Raw genomic sequence first — 20,090 nt, 5'->3', positions numbered from 1 at the left:
ATATAAAGATCCGTCAATTTCTACGACTATGACGATTTTATAATGAAGTCTTCAAATTTAATCATTACATGAAAATAACTGCTCGATTACACGAATGAAAAATATACAACAAACTCTACATCTGTAATATAAAAGGTTCTATACATGGATAACATACAAACAGACTTATTTAGCGATCATAAGTAAGAGTTAAAATTAAAAACGTTAATTAATTGTAATTTAAAAATTTATTTTATGATTAATTTATATTTAAAGTTTTGAGTTAAAATTACACAATAGTAATTTATAATAACTTATAAATTTAATTTTTAATTTAAATTTAATTTATACTCTTGTATTTTATTTTTCATTTATTTTTATTTCAATAATGGTGATTATGAATGACCATTACGTTTTATAGTTTAAAACCTGTAAGCCTTTATGATATTCATTTTAAAATGTTTATTTGTCTTATGAACTAAAAAGGTTTAATGTACGTGCATAATTATTATAAATACAGGAAGTATCTACCTCTTAAATTGAATAATAGTATATGGTTGTGTATTTATTGCAGTAATAACTAAGGTAGTGATCGAAATAAATGCCAAATTGTGAGTAGATATAGCGATATTATATTTTGATGTGTAATTTGGTGTTATGAAATAAAACTAGTCATAACTGTTACTGTATGGTTTTATTTAATTATTTTCTTGTATAACTGGCGAATTTGCAGCTTTAATTAAGATAAAATATGTAGTTATTATTATTCCCTCTCAATAATTAATCCAAGATATGATTAATCTAGGTATTAAATTGCCTTTAAATCAATTAAGACTAAACATATTTGAGTAACCAACGTGTAAATATCAGAATGTTCATATGTTTTTTCTTTATTTACTCCTTTTACATCAACTTTCCTAAACAAGTGTCAAATATATCGATAGATATGTTATCGCTACCGCATACATGAGTTGGCGTTCCATCGTGTTCGTGATTTTTCTTATACGTGCACTAATGTATATATCTACAGATAATTTACGACTCGTCTTCTGCTTACTCTATTCTCTTACTCTCTCTACCTTAATCTATCATCTTGTTATTTCTAATGAATGCTAATGGAATTAAGGTCAAAAAGTAAAAATAGTAGGGACACTTGATACGGCACGACGAACTTATGAACATTATTATAGAAGGTAAGATAGAAGGAAGGAGGGGAAGAGAGTTGGTGTCGTGTCGTATCAAGAGGTGAAGAGACTCGCTGAAAATCGCAGTGAGTGGCAAGAGATCTACCAACAAGAGCACAGCTCTTAAAGAAGAATGTACTTATATATATTAATGTTTTCCATCGTCAAAAAGTAGGTGCAAATTTATATTAACACACACACATAGTCTTGTCTATAAATAAACTGTTCTTAGAAGACTCATACCATTGGATCATTTCAATTTGTAACAGTTCTATTAATTCAGGCTGCATTAAACGATTATTACTTCATTGCGGAATCATCATATAATACTAGTTATATGTCGCGGATTTACCCGCCTAAATTAGGACAAAAGTATCCTGTATAAATCTAGGATAATATTGTAGTCTATTTATATAACAAATCTCATTCAACTCCATTCATCGCTTAATTGTATAAAATCTTTCATAATTATAATATAATCAGCAGATAACAGACAGATATTAGTTGCCTGTATATATTTATTTACCTTTTTTACTAAGATCGATCGAGTACTCGTAGTTAGAGTTTGATGTAGTGTCATCTAGTGGGGTATGCAAAAAAAAAATTATTTCTTGTTTCTCATAACTATCGCAGTAGAAACTCCTTGGACAAAATAAAAATACTTATCACATATCAAGAACATTTATTTCAATACCAAAATATTAAAAATGACAAGCCAGTGACAAAAGTGACGGTTCAACTGATAAAAATGGTAACCGTCACCTTCATATTCTCGATATAGAAAAGAACCAATATCGTTCAACAGATTAGAAAGTGTCACATTTATATTAAACCAAAGACCCCCCCCCCCCCCCCCCCACCGGCTTTGCACATCTTTTTTTTAAATAAGTACTACTCACTAATAATTAGTAGTTTTCAATACATGAATTTTTTTTATATCAATCAAGGAGTTTTTGAGTTATCCATTGCAAACATAAAGTTTATATTAATAAAGCAATATGATAATTAGCCGCACTTATTTTATCTAAATAATTAATTATAATTTTAATTTTAAAAATATTATAAACAAATCGACAAGATCAAGTGAGTTGTACAAAGCTCGACAGATAGTATGAACTCGATGCTATGTTAGGATCATGTTCAAGGTTAACGAGTTTATATAAAAATTTGAATATCGAATCTGTTTTTTGAAAAACAAAAACTTGTATTCAACATTAAATATACTTTTTAATTTTTCAGCGAAACTAATATAATATTAATAATATGTACACAAAATGAAAAATTATTTACATAAACTTACTTACATAAAAGTAAGATAAAGAGACAACGGTAGGCGACCTTTTCGCTAAATAACAACCTCTTCAAGGCAAACCTTGAGAAGTGAGGACCCTGTATACCTAAACTATATAATGTAGCAACTGACAAAGGTATTAAACAATATTATTTAAAAAGTAAATTTATTTAACCCTTTTTTGCATGATTTTTTTATTGGTGAAATAAATCAAGGCGATATAATTCATGATCAATATTAATAGAAAAATGTTTAAAAAAATACATTTGAAAGTTATGTTTTTTTTCCGCAATGAACAATAAAAAGCTATCCAGACACGATCGACTTAAAGTGAACGTGTTCTTTTATATAATTTTTGGGCATTCAAAGTTATGATGGCAATTTCCACCATTATGCAAAAAAGGAAAAAAAAAATTAAGAACTAAACGTAATTATAGAACAATAAAACAAATGCAGTTAAAATATAACGTGTTCTTACCAAACTTTTAACATTAAATAAATTTTTCATTGTTCAAATATTGGGGCCTATTTTGAGGTACATATCACAGTGAAGTCTTTAGTTTTAAGACCATCATCATCATCATGATTTCAGCCGTTAACCATCCACTGCTGAACATAAGCCCTCTCCATAAGGGAAGTTTTGCCAATAGTTGCCACGCTTGGCATGTGGGTTGGCAACCGCAGTTAGGATTTTAGTGATGTTTTATGTGAACCAATGAACCATTATGTTCCTTTAGTCGCCTCTAACGACACCCATAGGAAAGCATGGAGTGGTCTATTCTATGCTGGTACCACACCGACAAGCACCTTATTAACTAAATTCCTAAAAGATTTAAGCCAAAATTTTTATAATTTTGGTTTACAAGTTCATAAAACAGTAATTTCGCTATACTATCAAATAAAAATATTAGGTTAAGAAATAAGTTTAGAGAATATACTTCGGATATAAGGAATCGCTTGTCCCTATTAATAAAATCGAATGCATAGTTTTAATAACGTTCTTTTAACCAAAGTATTGCAATATCTTAAATTTAAGAAATTAATTATTTCTAGTAAAAATAATGTGTGTATTTACAATGGCACTGGACATTGTGAACTGAACAAACAGGTCAATTTTTAAAAACAATTGATGACCTTTCAAAGTTTCAGACTGATTATTAAAAAGTTCTCTGCTAGCAAAGTAAATCGACAATAATTAGACAATATTATAGTTTTTACTAAAATTTGGATTGTGATGGCAGAAATGTATTTAAAAAATTCTAAAACAAAATATGAAGTAAGTATAACTTTTTGAGTTGTACATTAATATGCAATGTTTTTATGCAACTTACAATGGCAAATAACGACATGAACAGTACCATGTACATAACAGAATGTTCTGTATCGCCCATGATACCTCCCATGAGTTGCCATTCCTGAGGACTAAAGCGTTATGCCTCTGTGCCCTGTAAATTCACTGCCATATCCCACTCTTTAAACCGAAACACAGCCATTCAAACAACTGCTTCACAGTAGAAATACGAATGAGACAGAGTTACTCAAGGAAATGAGTTTTGTACAAAGTCTCCCTCTGGTTTGAACGTATTCTATGTTTCATATGTATGAGAAGCAGAGCACTCTAAATAAGAATCGAAAACATAAGAAAATGTTCAATTATTTTTGACAATTGACAGATAATTGAAATGTTGCGTCACTTTGTTAAGAACGCTCTAAAGAGAGAGAGAGGTGAGAATTTAGGTGTAAAAAGAATGTAGGTAGGTAGTGTCGGATCAAGTTTCGATAAAAACAAAAATGAAAATATATTTATATTTCAGATACATTAAAAAGTGTTCTGTTGGTGAATTAAAACGATAATATTACACATAGACTACTTTGCACCTACTTCATATTTTGCTTCGAAAATTTTCAAATACTGTTTTTTTATACTGTTTAATTACTGTTTTTGTTAAATTTTGCTACCAAAATCAAAAATTTTTAGTGATACCTTTATAAGAATATTAGCTTTTACCCACGCCTGGGACTGTAGTCTGCGTGACCGACATATCTTTACTGACCGGAATAAAAGTAGCCTTTATCCTTCTTCGTCCCAAATAGTGCGTGTATACCAAATTTCATAGTGATAGGTTAAGCCGTTAAGGCGCTATGAGGCAACAAACTCACTTTCACATTTATAATATTAGTAAAGGATTGTTAAATAATATTTCAGTTCGTTAACAGAACCTTTTTTGAATAATCAATCAAAAATATTCGAAATTGTTAATTATTTTTGATATTGACACACTTAGGAAAGCTTCCGATAAACACTCTTAAATACATTTCGTCATAGTCGTAGAATACTGACGGATCTGACAAATATTACATATAAAGATCCGTCAGTATTCTACGACTATGACGATTTGTTATATCCTAATTTGTACCATATAAAGAAAGTCAGATATGTGTTTTACATATCCAGTTAATAGGGAAAATACACACTATATTCCATTCCACATACTAATTTCGTTTTCTCTATAAACTTTTTATTACATAAGGTGCATTATAAGTAGTTGGACGCAGCCTGTTTTCTTGCTCTTTCCGGAGCATGCTTCAACCATATCTTAATTTGATCTTCTACTTGTTTGACAGTCACGTCTGGGGTGGAACTGGCAATAGCTTCTGCAAGTAAATGAAAGGTTACCATTGTCTACAGACATGAAGCACCGTGAGCATCACAGGATACACTATCATGCCCACGGTATGGAACTATTAGGGAATTATTTTCAAAACATTGTGCTCACCTATAACACACTTTCCCAATAGTAATGTTGAAAATGCTCTTTTGGAGCCTTTTCCGAAATAATTATACTTTGAAGCCATTGTATCTAGCATAAGTATTTTTAATACTCTTGATACTCTGTTTGCCAAATGTCGTCCACCGACAGATCTTATGTATTTGAACTGAAATAAAAATTGTTGAATGAATGAATGAATGAGTATTATACAATATAGGAAATAAACAAGACAATTTACAAACATAACGATACAATTTTATAAGTACAGTAAGGCGGTCTTATTGCTGAGGGCAATCTTTTCAAGACAACCTTAAGGTAATGGACTAATTGTTGTACAAGTAGGTATAATAGTGCTTTATAATTAAAAAAGCATCTTTTGCAAATTAAAAATATATAAAAATTATATACATATATACACACATTGTTGCATCATCGTCATCTTTCCTTACCTTCCTTATCCCAATTACTTGGAGTTAGCGTAATATGTACTTTCTTTGCTTTCTATTCATGCCAGAGGGAGACTTTGTACAAAAGTTTGCTTGGATACCTCTGTCCCATTCGTGTTTCAACCGTAAAGCAGTTGTTTGCATGGCTGTGTTTCGTTTTGAAGGGTGGAATATGGCGTGAATTTACCAGGGTACAGAGGAATAACATCCGAGTCCTCAGGAATGGCAACGCATGAGGGGTATCATGGGCGAAACAGTATACTCTGTTATGTCCATGTTGCTGCTCATATCTATAGGCGACGGTTACCACTTTCCATCAGGTGATCGTCAGCTTGTTTGTCATTCTGTTATATAAAAATAATTATATTCACAGTAATTTCAATTTTCACTCCCATTTTTCCCATATCGTCTTTCACACAGATCATCCATGTCTTTTTAGGTCTGCCATTGACCTTATAACCATCCACATTTATCCTTAAAACATGCTCCTCATCCCTCCGCATCACATTGACATACTAAGATAATTACTATTTTTCTTTTTGTCGATGGCATTACTTTCAAACTTCCTCTGACATTATTCTTTAAGACATTAACTGTCCACTCCTGAACATAAACTTACCCCCCATAAGGGAAGTTTTGCCAATAGTTGCCATGCTTGGCAGGTGGATTGTTAACCATTGGCTTTGAGATATGTTTTAAGTGGGACGCTGCTGCCTATTCCTTGCCCTCCTTTAGTCGACTCTTACGACAACCACGGGAAAGGAAGGGGTGGCCTATTCTATGCCGGGACCACACGGCGAATATACTCATTCTTAATTTTGTCCATCATTATTACACTATTTATTAGATATTCATACACCTTCAATATTAATATAGTTTTTTTTTTTATACCACTGAGGTGGCAAACAAGCATACGGCCCACCTAATGGTAAGTGGTTACCGTAGCCTATGAACACCTGCAATACCAGAGGTATTGCTGACCGTGTGTTGCTGACCCTGAAGAAACCTCTTTACCCCCTTTTGAAGAACCCCATCCTGTAGTCTCTCGGAAAAACCTCGAAAATATATAAAGCAAATAGACCATCCACCAAACCACAGCAAAAATCACGTTTACCTACCAAATTAATATATTTTCCTGGTTCATTTCTAAGCACGAGCTCAATTGCATTCAATTCATCATCATTTTTTATAGGAAACTGAAATTCATGGCGATAATTTTCCGGTTGTGCAGTTTCTTTTAACAATTCAGATATTTGTTCGTTTTGATTTTTTATAGTTGACAGTAGTGTTATCATTTCAACTTGATAAGCTGAAATTGGAAATGTATATTTACAATGTACTTAAAGACAATTTAGTGAATTAATTATATAGCAATGTAGGTTTTATATTTTATACAAACGAAACAAAACGGGTATGTTTTAATTTTTTAAGGGTTGTTTGTGTTTAAATCATATTCAAATTTTATTTCTCTTGTTGTATGGCCAACTTCATACTGTGTTACCTGATCATAGATGTTAGACAACGTAAACACTTGTGAACTTAGTTCCAATAAAGTAACAAAAAATACACATTATATAAAAATTATATAATTATAAATCATCTATAATAATATCTTAGTTTTTTTCTTGGATAATAATGTAATGGAAACTCAAGCTGGGTACCTATTGGTATATACTGACTGGGCACCAGTGAGGAATGATTGGTGAGGATGAAAAGGCAGGTCAGTTAGCCCATTGTGACCAATTCAGAGATAAATTAGTCACGATGGTTTCCAGGGGGAACCGCGTGGAGGTCAACCTGATTGACCATTGCTTTCAATATACCTTATATTGATAGCAATGGGAACGAAGGGGAGGCCCATTACTAACAATCCCTTCCCACAGTTCTCAGGGTTGGCAACGCATGAATATCACAGATACCGTGTACATACAATATACTGGTATTGTGATATGCATGACAATATGTGACGATTATCATTTTCCATTAACAAAGCCGTCTATTTAATCATATAAAAACTTTTTTTTGATTAATTTCCTTCTTGAACAAGCGTGTTATTTTAGTCATAATATATTTAAATAAGTACATATAGTGTTAATACAGGTTTGAAAAATTAACTGTTTACTTTCTTGTCAAAAGCTAACTTTAAACTATATAGCTTTTGTATAAACCTACTAAAGTTTATTTTGATTTTAATATTCTTCATAGCAAAAGACAATGGATAAAATTTTACTTATGATTACTTCAATAACATTGAAACCTTTATCTGCATGTTAGCAACGAAACACAACTCAATTCACTGGCATTGATATTTTAATTTTTTGCGTTTCTTATATTTTTTTTATTAATGTTAATGGAATGGTAACCCCGCCTGGCGCTAACGGTATACGCTGGCGGGACACCAATGAGGAATGATAAGTAAGAATAAAGAGGCAGGTTGGTTAGCCTATCGTGATGAATACACCTGGAATTAAGCACGATGGTATATAAACCATAGGTCGACCTACCCTCAGGTCGACGGGGAGGTCGACCTGAGGGTATATTGCTAGCAACGGTACTGGTAATCCACATTACTAACAAATCCTTCCCCTCCCCAAAGCGTTTCTTATATGTCATGAGGAACGTTCTAGGATAAACGATTAATCTCTGCTGAATTAACCATACGATCCGGAAACTTAAATACTAAATCAATTAGAAAGAATAGACGTTCTTTATCATTTTATTAAGCACTTCGTTCTACGTTCAAATATTATAAAACTATTTTCGAACAGGTGGTCTACCATGAAACGAAAATCCGAATTTTCGGGCTCAATTTCGAGTTTTTGTTCATACCATAATCGACCCAGTAAATGAAGCTTAACATTTCGTTCGTCATAAATCCTATTCTAATAGTCCAGAGAAATGGTATTTTAACTTTTTTAATAATTTTAAATGGCATATATTATGTAATTTTAACATCAAATTTCTGTTTCGTTCGTGCTCGAAATTTTGAAAAATAATTCATGGTAGGCCCTCAGATATGATATAAAAGCAAATTCTAAGGCTGGATATAAAAGGAGTATTGTTTAGATGCACTTTATACACTTCCCCAGTCTTGAAATTGCTCATGGGCAGCGATATTCAGTTACTATCGGATGAACCACATGTTTATTTGCACCAAAAACGCAGCAATAATAAATAACTACCCAATTTATTGGATTATTTTTAAAATTACATTACCTTTGTTTTTTTTACGTTGCGGTTTGCATGTTGTGCCTTTTATATACTGTGCATTATGTGAGATGACTTTATCGATGCATAATTTTGCAATATCTGAAAAAATGGGACACATTATTATTTATGTACCTATAAATAGTACAATGTAAAACTACTATAAATTGCAAAGTATAAAAAATTACTAGGTAGTTCTAAGGTGTTCCTACCTTAACTCTAGTATTGTATATAAATTACCATTATCAAGTTTTAATTTTATATTAAAATACCTATCTGTATTTGATTTAAATAAAACCAATTAAATGTAATTTTTTTTTTTATTATTTTAAAACAGTAAATACGTTGTGGTTACAATTTTTTATTTTGAGACTTCCTTCTTGGGCTCCACACTGTCAAGGACCTATAAATATGGAATTTAAGCAATTCATATGATTTTATAGGATCTAATCGGATCCTATTACGAAAATAAACACATGGTTGAAATATATTTATAATGATTGGTAATTAATAGTAAACAAGTTATTAAAACTAAATAAATATAGGTATCAATGATAATCAATTAATAATTTTCTATGTTTTAAGCAGAATCAGTAGTAATAAAACTAGTGTTTTTTTTATGGTTTGCGGTACAGTATTTAAGGCATCCTCGCTATTGGATACGGGTGACGGAATGCCTATACAAGAGGGTACATGGTGGGCGGAATAAAACTAGTGTTAGATTTACAATCTCGTGATCTTTTTTTTTTTATACATACAACTTAGAATGGCAAACAAGCTGACGGCCCACCTGATGGAAAGTGGTAACCGTCGCCTATATACATGAGCAGTACCATGGACATAATATCAAAACTAATAAGTAATAATAAATAATTACACTACTAATTTTAATAATAATAATTTAAATATACTTAGTATAACTACCACAATACAACTCTTGACGAGTTCACTGAAAAACTCTCCAACGGTTCGACGCACAGATGAAACAGCGACTGGTACGGGTTCTCGTCGCACGTAGCTGCTCTAAGGTGGCGTGGGAAAGCGATCCGGGGTGTTTGTCCCCCTTCTGTTGGTATCGCTCACCGCGCATAACTATGTGCAGGGTGTGCATCTTGGATTGTTCCATAAGGGATAACCACCATTTATAAACAAAACCCAATAATAATTAATTAAAAAAATCATTAATAGCAATAATTTATAAAAAAAACAGATCGGTGTCACAAAATATATTTTTCATCCTGTAACATGCCGCAGGCAGGCATATTTAGCGCGGGCGGTATTTTTTAAATGGTTACCATTCCATTTTTATTACTTAAAAAAATTACCTTAAAAAAATTTATTACTTAAAAAATCTGTTAATAGTGAAACTGAGCATTCATTTCAAAGAAATGGCTAAAATAAATAAAATATCGACCATGAAAGGTAAAACATGTCAAATCGTAACTTATCTTTCTTTCTAAAAAATACTTCAGTTTCACTAGTAGAAAATGCTACTTTTTTCTACATTACCTGTATATATTTCTCCAGCAGTTAATTTTATCTGGACCGAATATTTTTTTTAATTGCTAATAATGAAATGGGATACATCGGGAGTAGAAAAAGGGGTAGAAATAAAACAGGGGTGTGTGCCCAGTTTTAATTCGTGAATAATATTTACATTTCTTAATATTAAAACAAAAGACTGAATAGTGCTTCCCATTAAAATAAATATAAAATCTAATATTTAAAATATTCTCACAAACAATACAGAAATTAGGTACATAATTTTCATTTTAATTGATAGCAACTTTATATTTAGCTTCTTATATACAACTTATCTCGCACTGAAATAAAATAAAATTATTCATATAAATAAAACACTAAATAGCCTAATTCCTTTCTCCCAGCGATTTACATAATGTTTCAACCTACTTCAAAAAGAAAGGGTCTCAATTCAATTGGAGCGTGTATGTTACGCGATACATTTATTGCCACTATTTCGTCATAATCGTAGATAACTGACGGATCTGATAAATATTAAATATAAATCCGTCAGTATTCTACGACTATGACGAATATGATAATAGTTCTATCTCGTTGGATCTATATTTCCTTACACGATTAGCGCAGTCATTGTGATAAAATCGTATTTTACTTAACGATACGCAATTTCAATTAAATAATGACATACATACCTGATATTATTCCCAAAGTTGAGACCTCCCCTGGACTAAGCCCGTTGCGTAGGTACCGAGAATTAATATAATAATAGACGTGTGTATATATATATAAAGGTAACCCATGGTACGCCTTTACATATTTTAATTATAAACAGCCCACGAAAACATGAGTGCAAGAACTTTACAATAATGTCAATTAAACAAATAAAATAACTATTGGAGTCATAGCAATATTTAAAAATTAAGGCTAATTATTAATATTAATAAATAAGAAAAGTCAATTTTTAAAAATAATTATTTCTTTTCAATAACTGTATTTAAGGCGCGTTAAATTTCTAAAGAAGTAGTCAACCCAGATGGGATGGTATGTGTGGGGGCAACACATACGAAAATATGTAATGTGTCGTCGATCTTCCGCAATTGGAAGATCAGCACGCGGATGACCGAGCAGCCGCCGGATGCCAGCATTCCACGACATTATGTCGACACAACGACCGATATTCCGCGTAATGTGACCAACAGTAGGAAAATGTATGCGACCTGATAATGCATTGGCGTTCCATCGCAGAAGATCGGCGACCGAAGATCGACTTAATTGGTGCTAAGTATTACATACAAACTAAAATTTGTCACTACATCAAGTAGGTATATAATAAATATAATTCATGATTATTAACATAAAATAAACAGTTTTATTATATTACCATCTTTTTTTTATACAACTTAGAATGGCAAACAAGCTGACGGCTCACCTGATGGAAAGTGGTAACCGTCGCTTATAGACACGAGCAGTACCATGGACATAACAGAGTATACTGTTTCGCCCATGATACCCCCCATGCGTTGCCATTCCTGAGGACTCGGGTGTTATTCCTCTGTACCCAGTAAATTCACGCCATATCGCACCCTTCAAACCGAAACACAGCCATGCAAACACAACTGCTTCACGGTTGAAACACGAATGGGACAGAGGTACCAAGCAATCGACTTTTGTACAAAGTCTCCCTCTGATAAATGTCTATCTACCACCGCCACGTGGTGTATTTGCATGGGAGTTAATATAATAGAATAAATGATAATGTGCAATAAAATTTAAGCAAATATGACCTCTTAACTGATAATTATAAAGAAAAATATAACTAAATTTTTTTTACACACTTGTATGTCTAGTCGGTTGCTATTAGGACTTGCAGAGATGAGAAACTGTATTCAGCTGGCAGATGGCAACTGCGAATTCGCACGAACATGCGTGCACGTCAAACAATAAAATTGTGTACTCTGATTCGACGGTACATAAAATACGGCTTGGATTGCCCGTCGTCAACCTATATCCCTTATTCTCATCAACAGTCCAACATATTTACATATCTCTTACATCTATTATATTTATATATACATTGTTTATAGTTTTTATATTTACGAATACGTCGCATCTTAATATTCGTACGTTACGATGAACGCTTAAAATTGATAATAATCGTCGAATGAAAACCTCTTGACAATTGGCAATACAAATATAGTATATACGGTTACGCTAACACATGATAGATAGTAATAAAATCCCGGCTTTTTCTTTCTTTTTCATGCGTACATTAATATAAACATATTTCTAAAATAGATTTGTTTGATTCATTAATGAAAACGATTGTTCTTGTCAAAGTTAGATAAAATTACATTAATAAAACCAGCTATACAAGAAGCAAGTTTAAGGCAATGTTATCAATAAAGATCTAGCTATAAAACTGTTATATATTTATTGTATTGGTCATTGTGTCCGAATATGATTGCAAAAAACGTAAAATGTATTATTTTACTAATCAAATGCATTTTCAAAACCAGTTTTTCATACATCAAAAAGTTCTCTTCCACTTATATTCGTAAATATAAAGCATATTGGTATCTACTTTTTATCACAACACGAGTGATAATACAATAGATGGTTACCAAATGTTGGATCACCAACTTTACATAGGGGCAGTTATGATTTGAACACAGGAGACCACGCCATGTTCATCTTTCAAATGGTCCAATATCAAAGACATTGTTCGGACTTTGTCGCTGTTCTTTGAACATTTGTATTGGCAAATTTTACAGGTGTAGTATTTTGGGTGGCTTTGATCGAACACTTTCCATACCCATACGTCGGTTTCTGAAAAGAATCACATGAATTAATTAAATGTATTCACGACTGTAATCCTAAAATGTAACACCCAACATGTGCTCCTTACTCCGAGCATATTATCGATAAATGGATGACAGGATATTAGTGAAAGATGCAACCAATGATAATAAAGCGTCAGTTAACCCATGAGGAATTAACCAGAGGGAGACTTTGTACAAAAGTCGATTGCTTGTGTACTTCTGTCCCATTCGTGTTTCAACCGTGAAGCAGTTGTGTTTGCATGGCTGTGTTTCCGTTTGAAGGGTGGGATATGGCGTGAATTCACTAAGTACAGAGGAATAACACCTGAGTCCTCAGGAATGGCAACGCATGGGGGGTATCATGGGCGAAACAACTTATCATATAATGTATGATAAGTGTAGATATAAATGTACTGTATCCATCGCACACCACATCCAGCGCTGTATCCATCATAATTGGCTGAGCTGCTTTTCATTCTCACCCATCATCTCTTACTAGTGCCCCGCCAACGTATACCGTTAGCGCAGGCGGGGTTACCATTCCATTATCATCCATTTAAAAGAAAAAAGACGTGCGCAGCCGTGAGCAGTTTTTAAACTACTGTGAACACTTACCCTGTGTCTTGTTATGTATCATCTTAAGATGTCTGTTCATATTGCCGGTGGCGTTGCCGCCGTGACTGATGCTGCGATTGCATAACTTGCACTGCGCTATTGTTCCCGACATCTGGTTGAAGTACGACCACACCCAGCTGCGCCGCTTCATGGCTGATATGTCTGTTGATTTCAATAATTATATTGGTATACCATTGGTGTTTGTTTCATTATACACAGCGCCATCTAGTCCTAGACACTAGACAATTAAAAAACAGTTTTTTATAAATACATACATACATGTACACAAAGAAAACAAATACAAACAGACATACCCTTTAATAAAAATTATTGTATTGTGTGAAAAGTGAATCTGCAATAATCGAAAAGTAAAGCAATGTTAAACAAACCACGATCCTTATACAAGTTTGCACAATCTTTTCCTTCAAACCGAAACCACAATATAGACATAATAAATACATAAGTTCGGTCCTTCACGGCAAAATTGGGTACGTACCAATTGGGTTGGGTATTACCACAGGGAGACTTTATACAAAAATCGTTTGCTTGGGTACCTCTCTCCCATTCGTGTTTTAACCGTAAAGCAGTTGTGTTTGCATGGCTGTGTTTCGATTTGAAGAGTGGAATATGGCGTGAATTTACAGGGTACAGAGGAATAACACCTGAGTCCTCAGGAATGGCAACGCATTGGGAGTATCATGGGCGAAACAGTAGACTCTGTTATGTCCATGGTACTGCTCATGTCTATAGGCGACAGTTACCACTTTCCATCAGGTGGGCTGTCAGCTTGTTTGCCATTCTAAGTTGTATAAAAAAAAACGTAATGTTTTACTATCTTAATAAGAAATACTTAATCATCTTCATCATCATAACAGCCGCTATCTGTCCACTGCTGAAGATAGGCCTCCCCCATAGGAATCGGGGCTGTTGGTTGGTTTACTATTGGGGGGATTTTGCCAGCAGTTGCCACGCTTGGCAATCCCAATTTAGCCTTGGTGATGTTTTAAGATAGACGCTGCTGCCCATCCTTTGGCCACTAAGTTCCCTTAGTCGTCTCTTACGCATCCACGGGAAAATAAGGGGTGGTCCATTCTATGCCGGGACCACACGACACAAATAATTAATAAAAACAGTATTTTGTAACATTTTTAATTTAATTCTTTTATTATCTCATGTGTGATAGATGCTATTTATTCTGTATGACAACTTCCATCCTTATACAAGTACTTTTGATGTGTTCTGTGTGTACATGACATGTTTATATTAAACGCCATCTAGTGGCAACAAATGTTTTACCATGCGTAAGACTAGATGGCGCTGTAATCATAAAAATAAACATGACAAGATAGTAGAATCAAATTTTAATAGAAAACACGAAAAATATTACTTAAGAAAAACTCACCTGACTCCAACTCTTCATTGATGTTCTCGCAAGAATCATCCATCACTTTAAAAGCTTCCATATCTTCACTCTGCTCGAAGTCCACTTCTTTTGATTTGTCCTTTTTCAAATATATTTCCGCGTCGTACACGTCCGCGTGCCTAGTTTTAACGTGGCGGTTCATATTGTTCGTGTTGCAGCCCTTGATCGACAACACTATGTTACAGAGGTTGCACTGGAACATAGTATTGTCGTCTTTCACTTTTGTGAAATATTTCCACACCCAACTGCGTCTTCTTGTTTCCACTGAGAAAGAAAAATAATAAGAATTACACAATTTTTTTAATACAATAAAATTGTAACTCGACCATGTTGATTTATTATTATTATGTCCTCTTAACTGTCCACTGCTGAACATAAGCCTTCCATATAAGGGGAGTTTTGCCAATAGTTGCTATGCTTGACAGGTAAGTTGGCAACCACAGTTACACTTTGGTGATATTTTTAGATGGATGCTGCTGCCTATCCCTCAATATTAAGTCCCCTTAGTCGCCTCTTACGATACCCATGGGAAAGGAAAGGGTGGCCCATTCTATGTGGGACCACATGGATAGGCGATATCTGTCTGTATGTATCTATCTGTATGTTCCACCATCATGTAAAAATTACTGCACCATATTGGATGCTACTTTTACAATTGTGTTCCTGAAGGTTTAACTTAAAATCTGGTGTATGTTTTCTATTCTGTATATACATCTTATAGAGAAAACAATAGAATATCTATGTATATAATAACATACAATGGCGGGTTTATCCCATAGGGAGGTGTCTCTTATAGTCAATGTTGCCATTTGTAAAGACTTAGGTGTTATATGCCTTCATACCTAGTGATGAAGAGAATCTGTGAGACACAGTATGCATGTTTTTCTATGTGAAGTTTTACATTTAGATCTGGGTTGTTTCTTTAAATTTACTCATTGCCTCATTATTTTTATACAATTTAAATGGCAAATTAGCTGATGACCACCTGATGAAAAATGATAACCAAGCCTATAGATATGGTAACCACTTCTCTATGGCCAAGACCTCGACATACTTATATATTTTAACTTAAGAACTAGGTACTCGGTATGTGGCACTTTATTTATATAAACATGAAAATATTAATTTGTAATATTCTATAAGCAGCATTAGTTATACTTACAACTAATTAATTTCTTCTTTTTCACTGGTGACACGGTGCAATCGGATACAGATACAATTTTATCTATAACTGGTTTAGTCATCTCCTCAGTAGTTGCTTCACAGACTTCTCCAATGAACACCGGTTCATTTTCTGGGTCCCCGTCGTCCCTTAACACATTCAAATGTAGGAATTCTATATGGTACCCAGCTGGTGATGATGATGTATTATCTTTATGTAGATCATACACTTCTTTGTGATTATCTTTAATGTGATGAAATAAATCCATAGACTTCTCGTTGAACACAGTCAATACTTTTTCACAAATGTTACATTTGTATTCAGTAGCCGATTGTTTCATGTAATATATTATAACCCATTCTGGTAGTTCTGTAAACAAATTTATTATGTTCTCAATCTTTTATAATTTAATCTGCTGCTAATCTTAAGATTAGATGTATGCCATAATTAATAAAAAATATTGGAATTGTCTTTCAAAATAAAAGTGCATAAAATAAACAATAAATAAGGTTTTTCTTTTAATAGATTATATATTGATGTATCTTGAGATTTTTTGTATATTTTAAATTGCTAAATTCAATAAAGACATGCCAAGATTGTTTACTAAAACAGAATATACTTGCTTAAATTTCTTATAAATATAAATGAAACACATAAACTAAATACAATTCACAGTATCTTCAACAGATCAGATCTTATTTCTAAAAGAAATATAAGTAGTTTTATATAATTATAGAATAATTTTACACAATATTGATTTATGGTTTTTCTCGAAGATAAATTTAGATTCATACTAGTATTAATCAAGACAATTTATGACACCTAACTTGAACAAAATGATAGTCAATGACACCAACAGATTAGATTTGTATATAAAATTGTCACTGCACAAGTATCATTGTATTATGTTCAAATTATTTGTCAGTAATGTTGATATAACATAATAGTTTAATTTTCATATATTGTTCTAAATGTTCAATTTATTACAGCTGCTGATACATTAAATATCTTTAGTTATAATAGATATTTATAAAAATAGGTAAATTAAAAAACATGTTCATATTAAAAATTGATTTAATTACAATTTAAGGATAAACAAAAAGTGTATATGTAAATTGTATTGCATTTATTTCAATATATTTTACAATTATACAAATGTACAACCATGACCTCGCTTCTCGCTCTTGGATATATTATCACCTTTTAAATGAAACATTATTTAACATCACTAAAAAAAATTATTTACAAATATCTCTACAATATATTTGAATTTATACAGAAATGTTTCATTCAACAGATTAGTTTGAAATGTGTCACCGAATTCAATAACATATAGATCAGTCACTAAACATTGGTTTCTTGTGATTGTGGAAGTCCCTCACAACTTCAACACCATTTGCTTGCATATTAATCAAAGATATACAACCTGTTTTCTGACGGAACGAACAACACCATTGCTCTGCACCACAAAGCAATCTGCTTTTAAAAACATAAGTGTATCCTTTATACAGAATTTGATGACCTTTTTTTGTCGGTACACACTGCACAAAATCATCGCCTGAAACAACACAAGGCTCTGAATCAATGGTAGCACGACAAAAACAATAAACTTTCGATTCTAAATGTAAAATTCTGAATAAAAACAATACAAATCCCGCCAAGAATCTTTTGTTTTTATTTCATCCCAGATCGATTCATAATGTAACATGCACTTGTTTTGCATATAAATATTAATTTAAACATCTCTCTTTAATAAAATACATAATTTTGTAATAATTTTAAAGAGAAAATTGAACATTTTCATAATAAAAATAATAGAATGAAAATAGAGAAATGTACATGACGCAACCACGCTGTCAATGTGACATAATGACATTTGACGTTCATGTAAACCATAGACGAAGGTTTAACATCTTTGTTTTACAAACAGGAATATTGCAATATTAAAAATATAGAACGTGTAGGGAATTATGAATTCTTTGATTATAGATTGTTAACATTACTTTTAACAATTATATTAGAATAGCTCCAAAGGTGGTCAACAACTTCAGTCTAATAACAATCAAAAATAAATATAACGATTCAAAATTGTTTATTTATAAGCGAACTTAAATAACGAATATGTATTTTAAATTTTAATTTGAAAAATAAGTTCAAATTTGCTTTATGTATATTAACTTATAAAAAAGTCTAAGCTCCTTTTATAAACCGTAAAAACTATATTAACTCACTCATGACCATCTAAGAAGCTATAGAAGAAAAAATAAATATGTAATTTTTATTCTTAGCAAATTACGTAAGAATAATATTATTTATATTATAACCGTAACTAAGGGAATAATTGTTAGATTAGTGAAAATAAAAAAAATAGACACTGGCGCTATAATACAATCTATACAACTACATTCATCGATTATTAATTCGTCATTCAATAGATGGCGCTGTATGTTCTGTAATTCTAACATTGCTTAATTAATGCATATTGACTGTTATCACCTTTGATTAAATATAATTAGATATATCGGACAAAATTCAAAGATTTTTCATTCATAATTTTTAACAACAGTTATTCTATACAATTAACTGTAGAAATAACTATGTTGCACAAACCTACGCTTAAATGTATAAACTCTATAATTAAAGGTATATACCTACTTCCCAGCGAAATCAGAATAATATACTAACCTATATACTTATTTATTGTATATTGTATTTTTTTTTTTTTTTTGTAATACAGGGGACCAAAGCGCTTGCAGTTTATCAAAGTACATTGTGTACGTGAATATATAGAACTTTGGTAAAAAAAAACGAGTCAGCTAATTTGACAATAAGCTAACAAAAAGTTGACCCGTTTTTGAGACACGATGCTCAATCTATATAATCCTAAGAACAAGGAATTACATAGAAGGAATGATAAAATAAAAACTGTAAATCATATGGTTGCCTTCTTTCTTCTTATACAAATATACTTAATAAAAAGAGGAGGAAACATACACCATCAGTTGCTATTTTTCTCAATTTATAGTAGACTAGTGTATAGCTAAGAACAAGGAACTACATAGAAGGGATGATAAATTAAACACTGTAAATCATATGATTGCCTCCTTTCTTCTTATACAAATACGTACTTATTTCTTACCATCATAATGATAACATACATATGCCTATATATATCAACGCAAATGTAGTACAAAAATCCGAATGTCACATTTCTATCTAAAAGTAACACTTTAAAATGACACTGATTAAAATTAATGTAAATATAAGTGATTGTTGTAGGACGAAGCATTCGAGTGTAGAGTCGAATAATTTGCGAAAACACGAACGTTTGACATGACTCGAACTGAGATTTGAAAATCAGAAAGAATGTTATTGTTTAAAAACGAGTGCAGAATTCGGTGGAATACGCTTTATTTTTTAGTACGTTTGTTCCGTTATGGAACAGGCTATTGTCGGATACCATGCTGCCTAGTCTTCAATATGATAAATTGTCTGGAATGGAATGCGCTTTATTTTCAGTGACGCTTGTTTTTTTTTTTGTTTTTGATTTTGACACATAGATTAAGGATAGTACTTGGGGTATTTTTGACGTTTCAGTTTTTTATTTTTATTGCAATGTAATCTATGAAATATGCAATGAATTTTAACATTATATCTAAGTATACTTGTATAATTAAATACTAAACCGGAAGTAAAACATCATAGAATATA

The 20,090-nt window shown here is 32.1% G+C and overlaps 2 protein-coding genes and 1 long non-coding RNA gene across 3 annotated transcripts; all 3 read right to left on the bottom strand.

The window, feature by feature from the left end:
- Positions 1–930: 930 nt before the first annotated feature.
- LOC116413809 (uncharacterized) lies at positions 931–9,106 on the bottom strand. Its single transcript, XM_052892536.1, has 4 exons — positions 8,888–9,106; positions 6,790–6,980; positions 5,232–5,391; positions 931–5,109 (listed from the first exon to the last, which is right to left on the bottom strand). The coding sequence occupies exons 1-4, from the start codon at positions 8,997–8,999 to the stop codon at positions 4,991–4,993; spliced, it is 582 nt and encodes a 193-aa protein (XP_052748496.1). The 5' UTR covers positions 9,000–9,106; the 3' UTR covers positions 931–4,990.
- A 1,394-nt stretch (positions 9,107–10,500) lies between these two features.
- On the bottom strand, positions 10,501–17,171 carry LOC116413807 (uncharacterized). Its single transcript, XM_052892553.1, has 5 exons — positions 17,127–17,171; positions 16,380–16,776; positions 15,197–15,481; positions 13,795–13,956; positions 10,501–13,186 (listed from the first exon to the last, which is right to left on the bottom strand). The coding sequence occupies exons 1-5, from the start codon at positions 17,169–17,171 to the stop codon at positions 13,002–13,004; spliced, it is 1,074 nt and encodes a 357-aa protein (XP_052748513.1). The 3' UTR covers positions 10,501–13,001.
- Positions 17,172–17,490: 319 nt separating this feature from the next.
- LOC128200142 (uncharacterized) lies at positions 17,491–18,212 on the bottom strand. The gene is made up of 2 exons (XR_008252561.1): positions 18,029–18,212; positions 17,491–17,937 (listed from the first exon to the last, which is right to left on the bottom strand). It is a non-coding gene; the product is annotated as an uncharacterized LOC128200142 (long non-coding RNA).
- Between the last annotated feature and the right edge of the window lie 1,878 nt (positions 18,213–20,090).

Source organism: Galleria mellonella, unplaced genomic scaffold, assembly GCF_026898425.1.
Source record: "Galleria mellonella isolate WM207_F2 unplaced genomic scaffold, CSIRO_AGI_GalMel_v1 utg159, whole genome shotgun sequence".
In the NCBI taxonomy this organism is placed as follows: Eukaryota; Metazoa; Arthropoda; class Insecta; order Lepidoptera; family Pyralidae; genus Galleria; species Galleria mellonella.
Note: the sequence above shows the minus strand (reverse complement) of the source record. Positions and strands in the feature narration are given on the sequence as shown.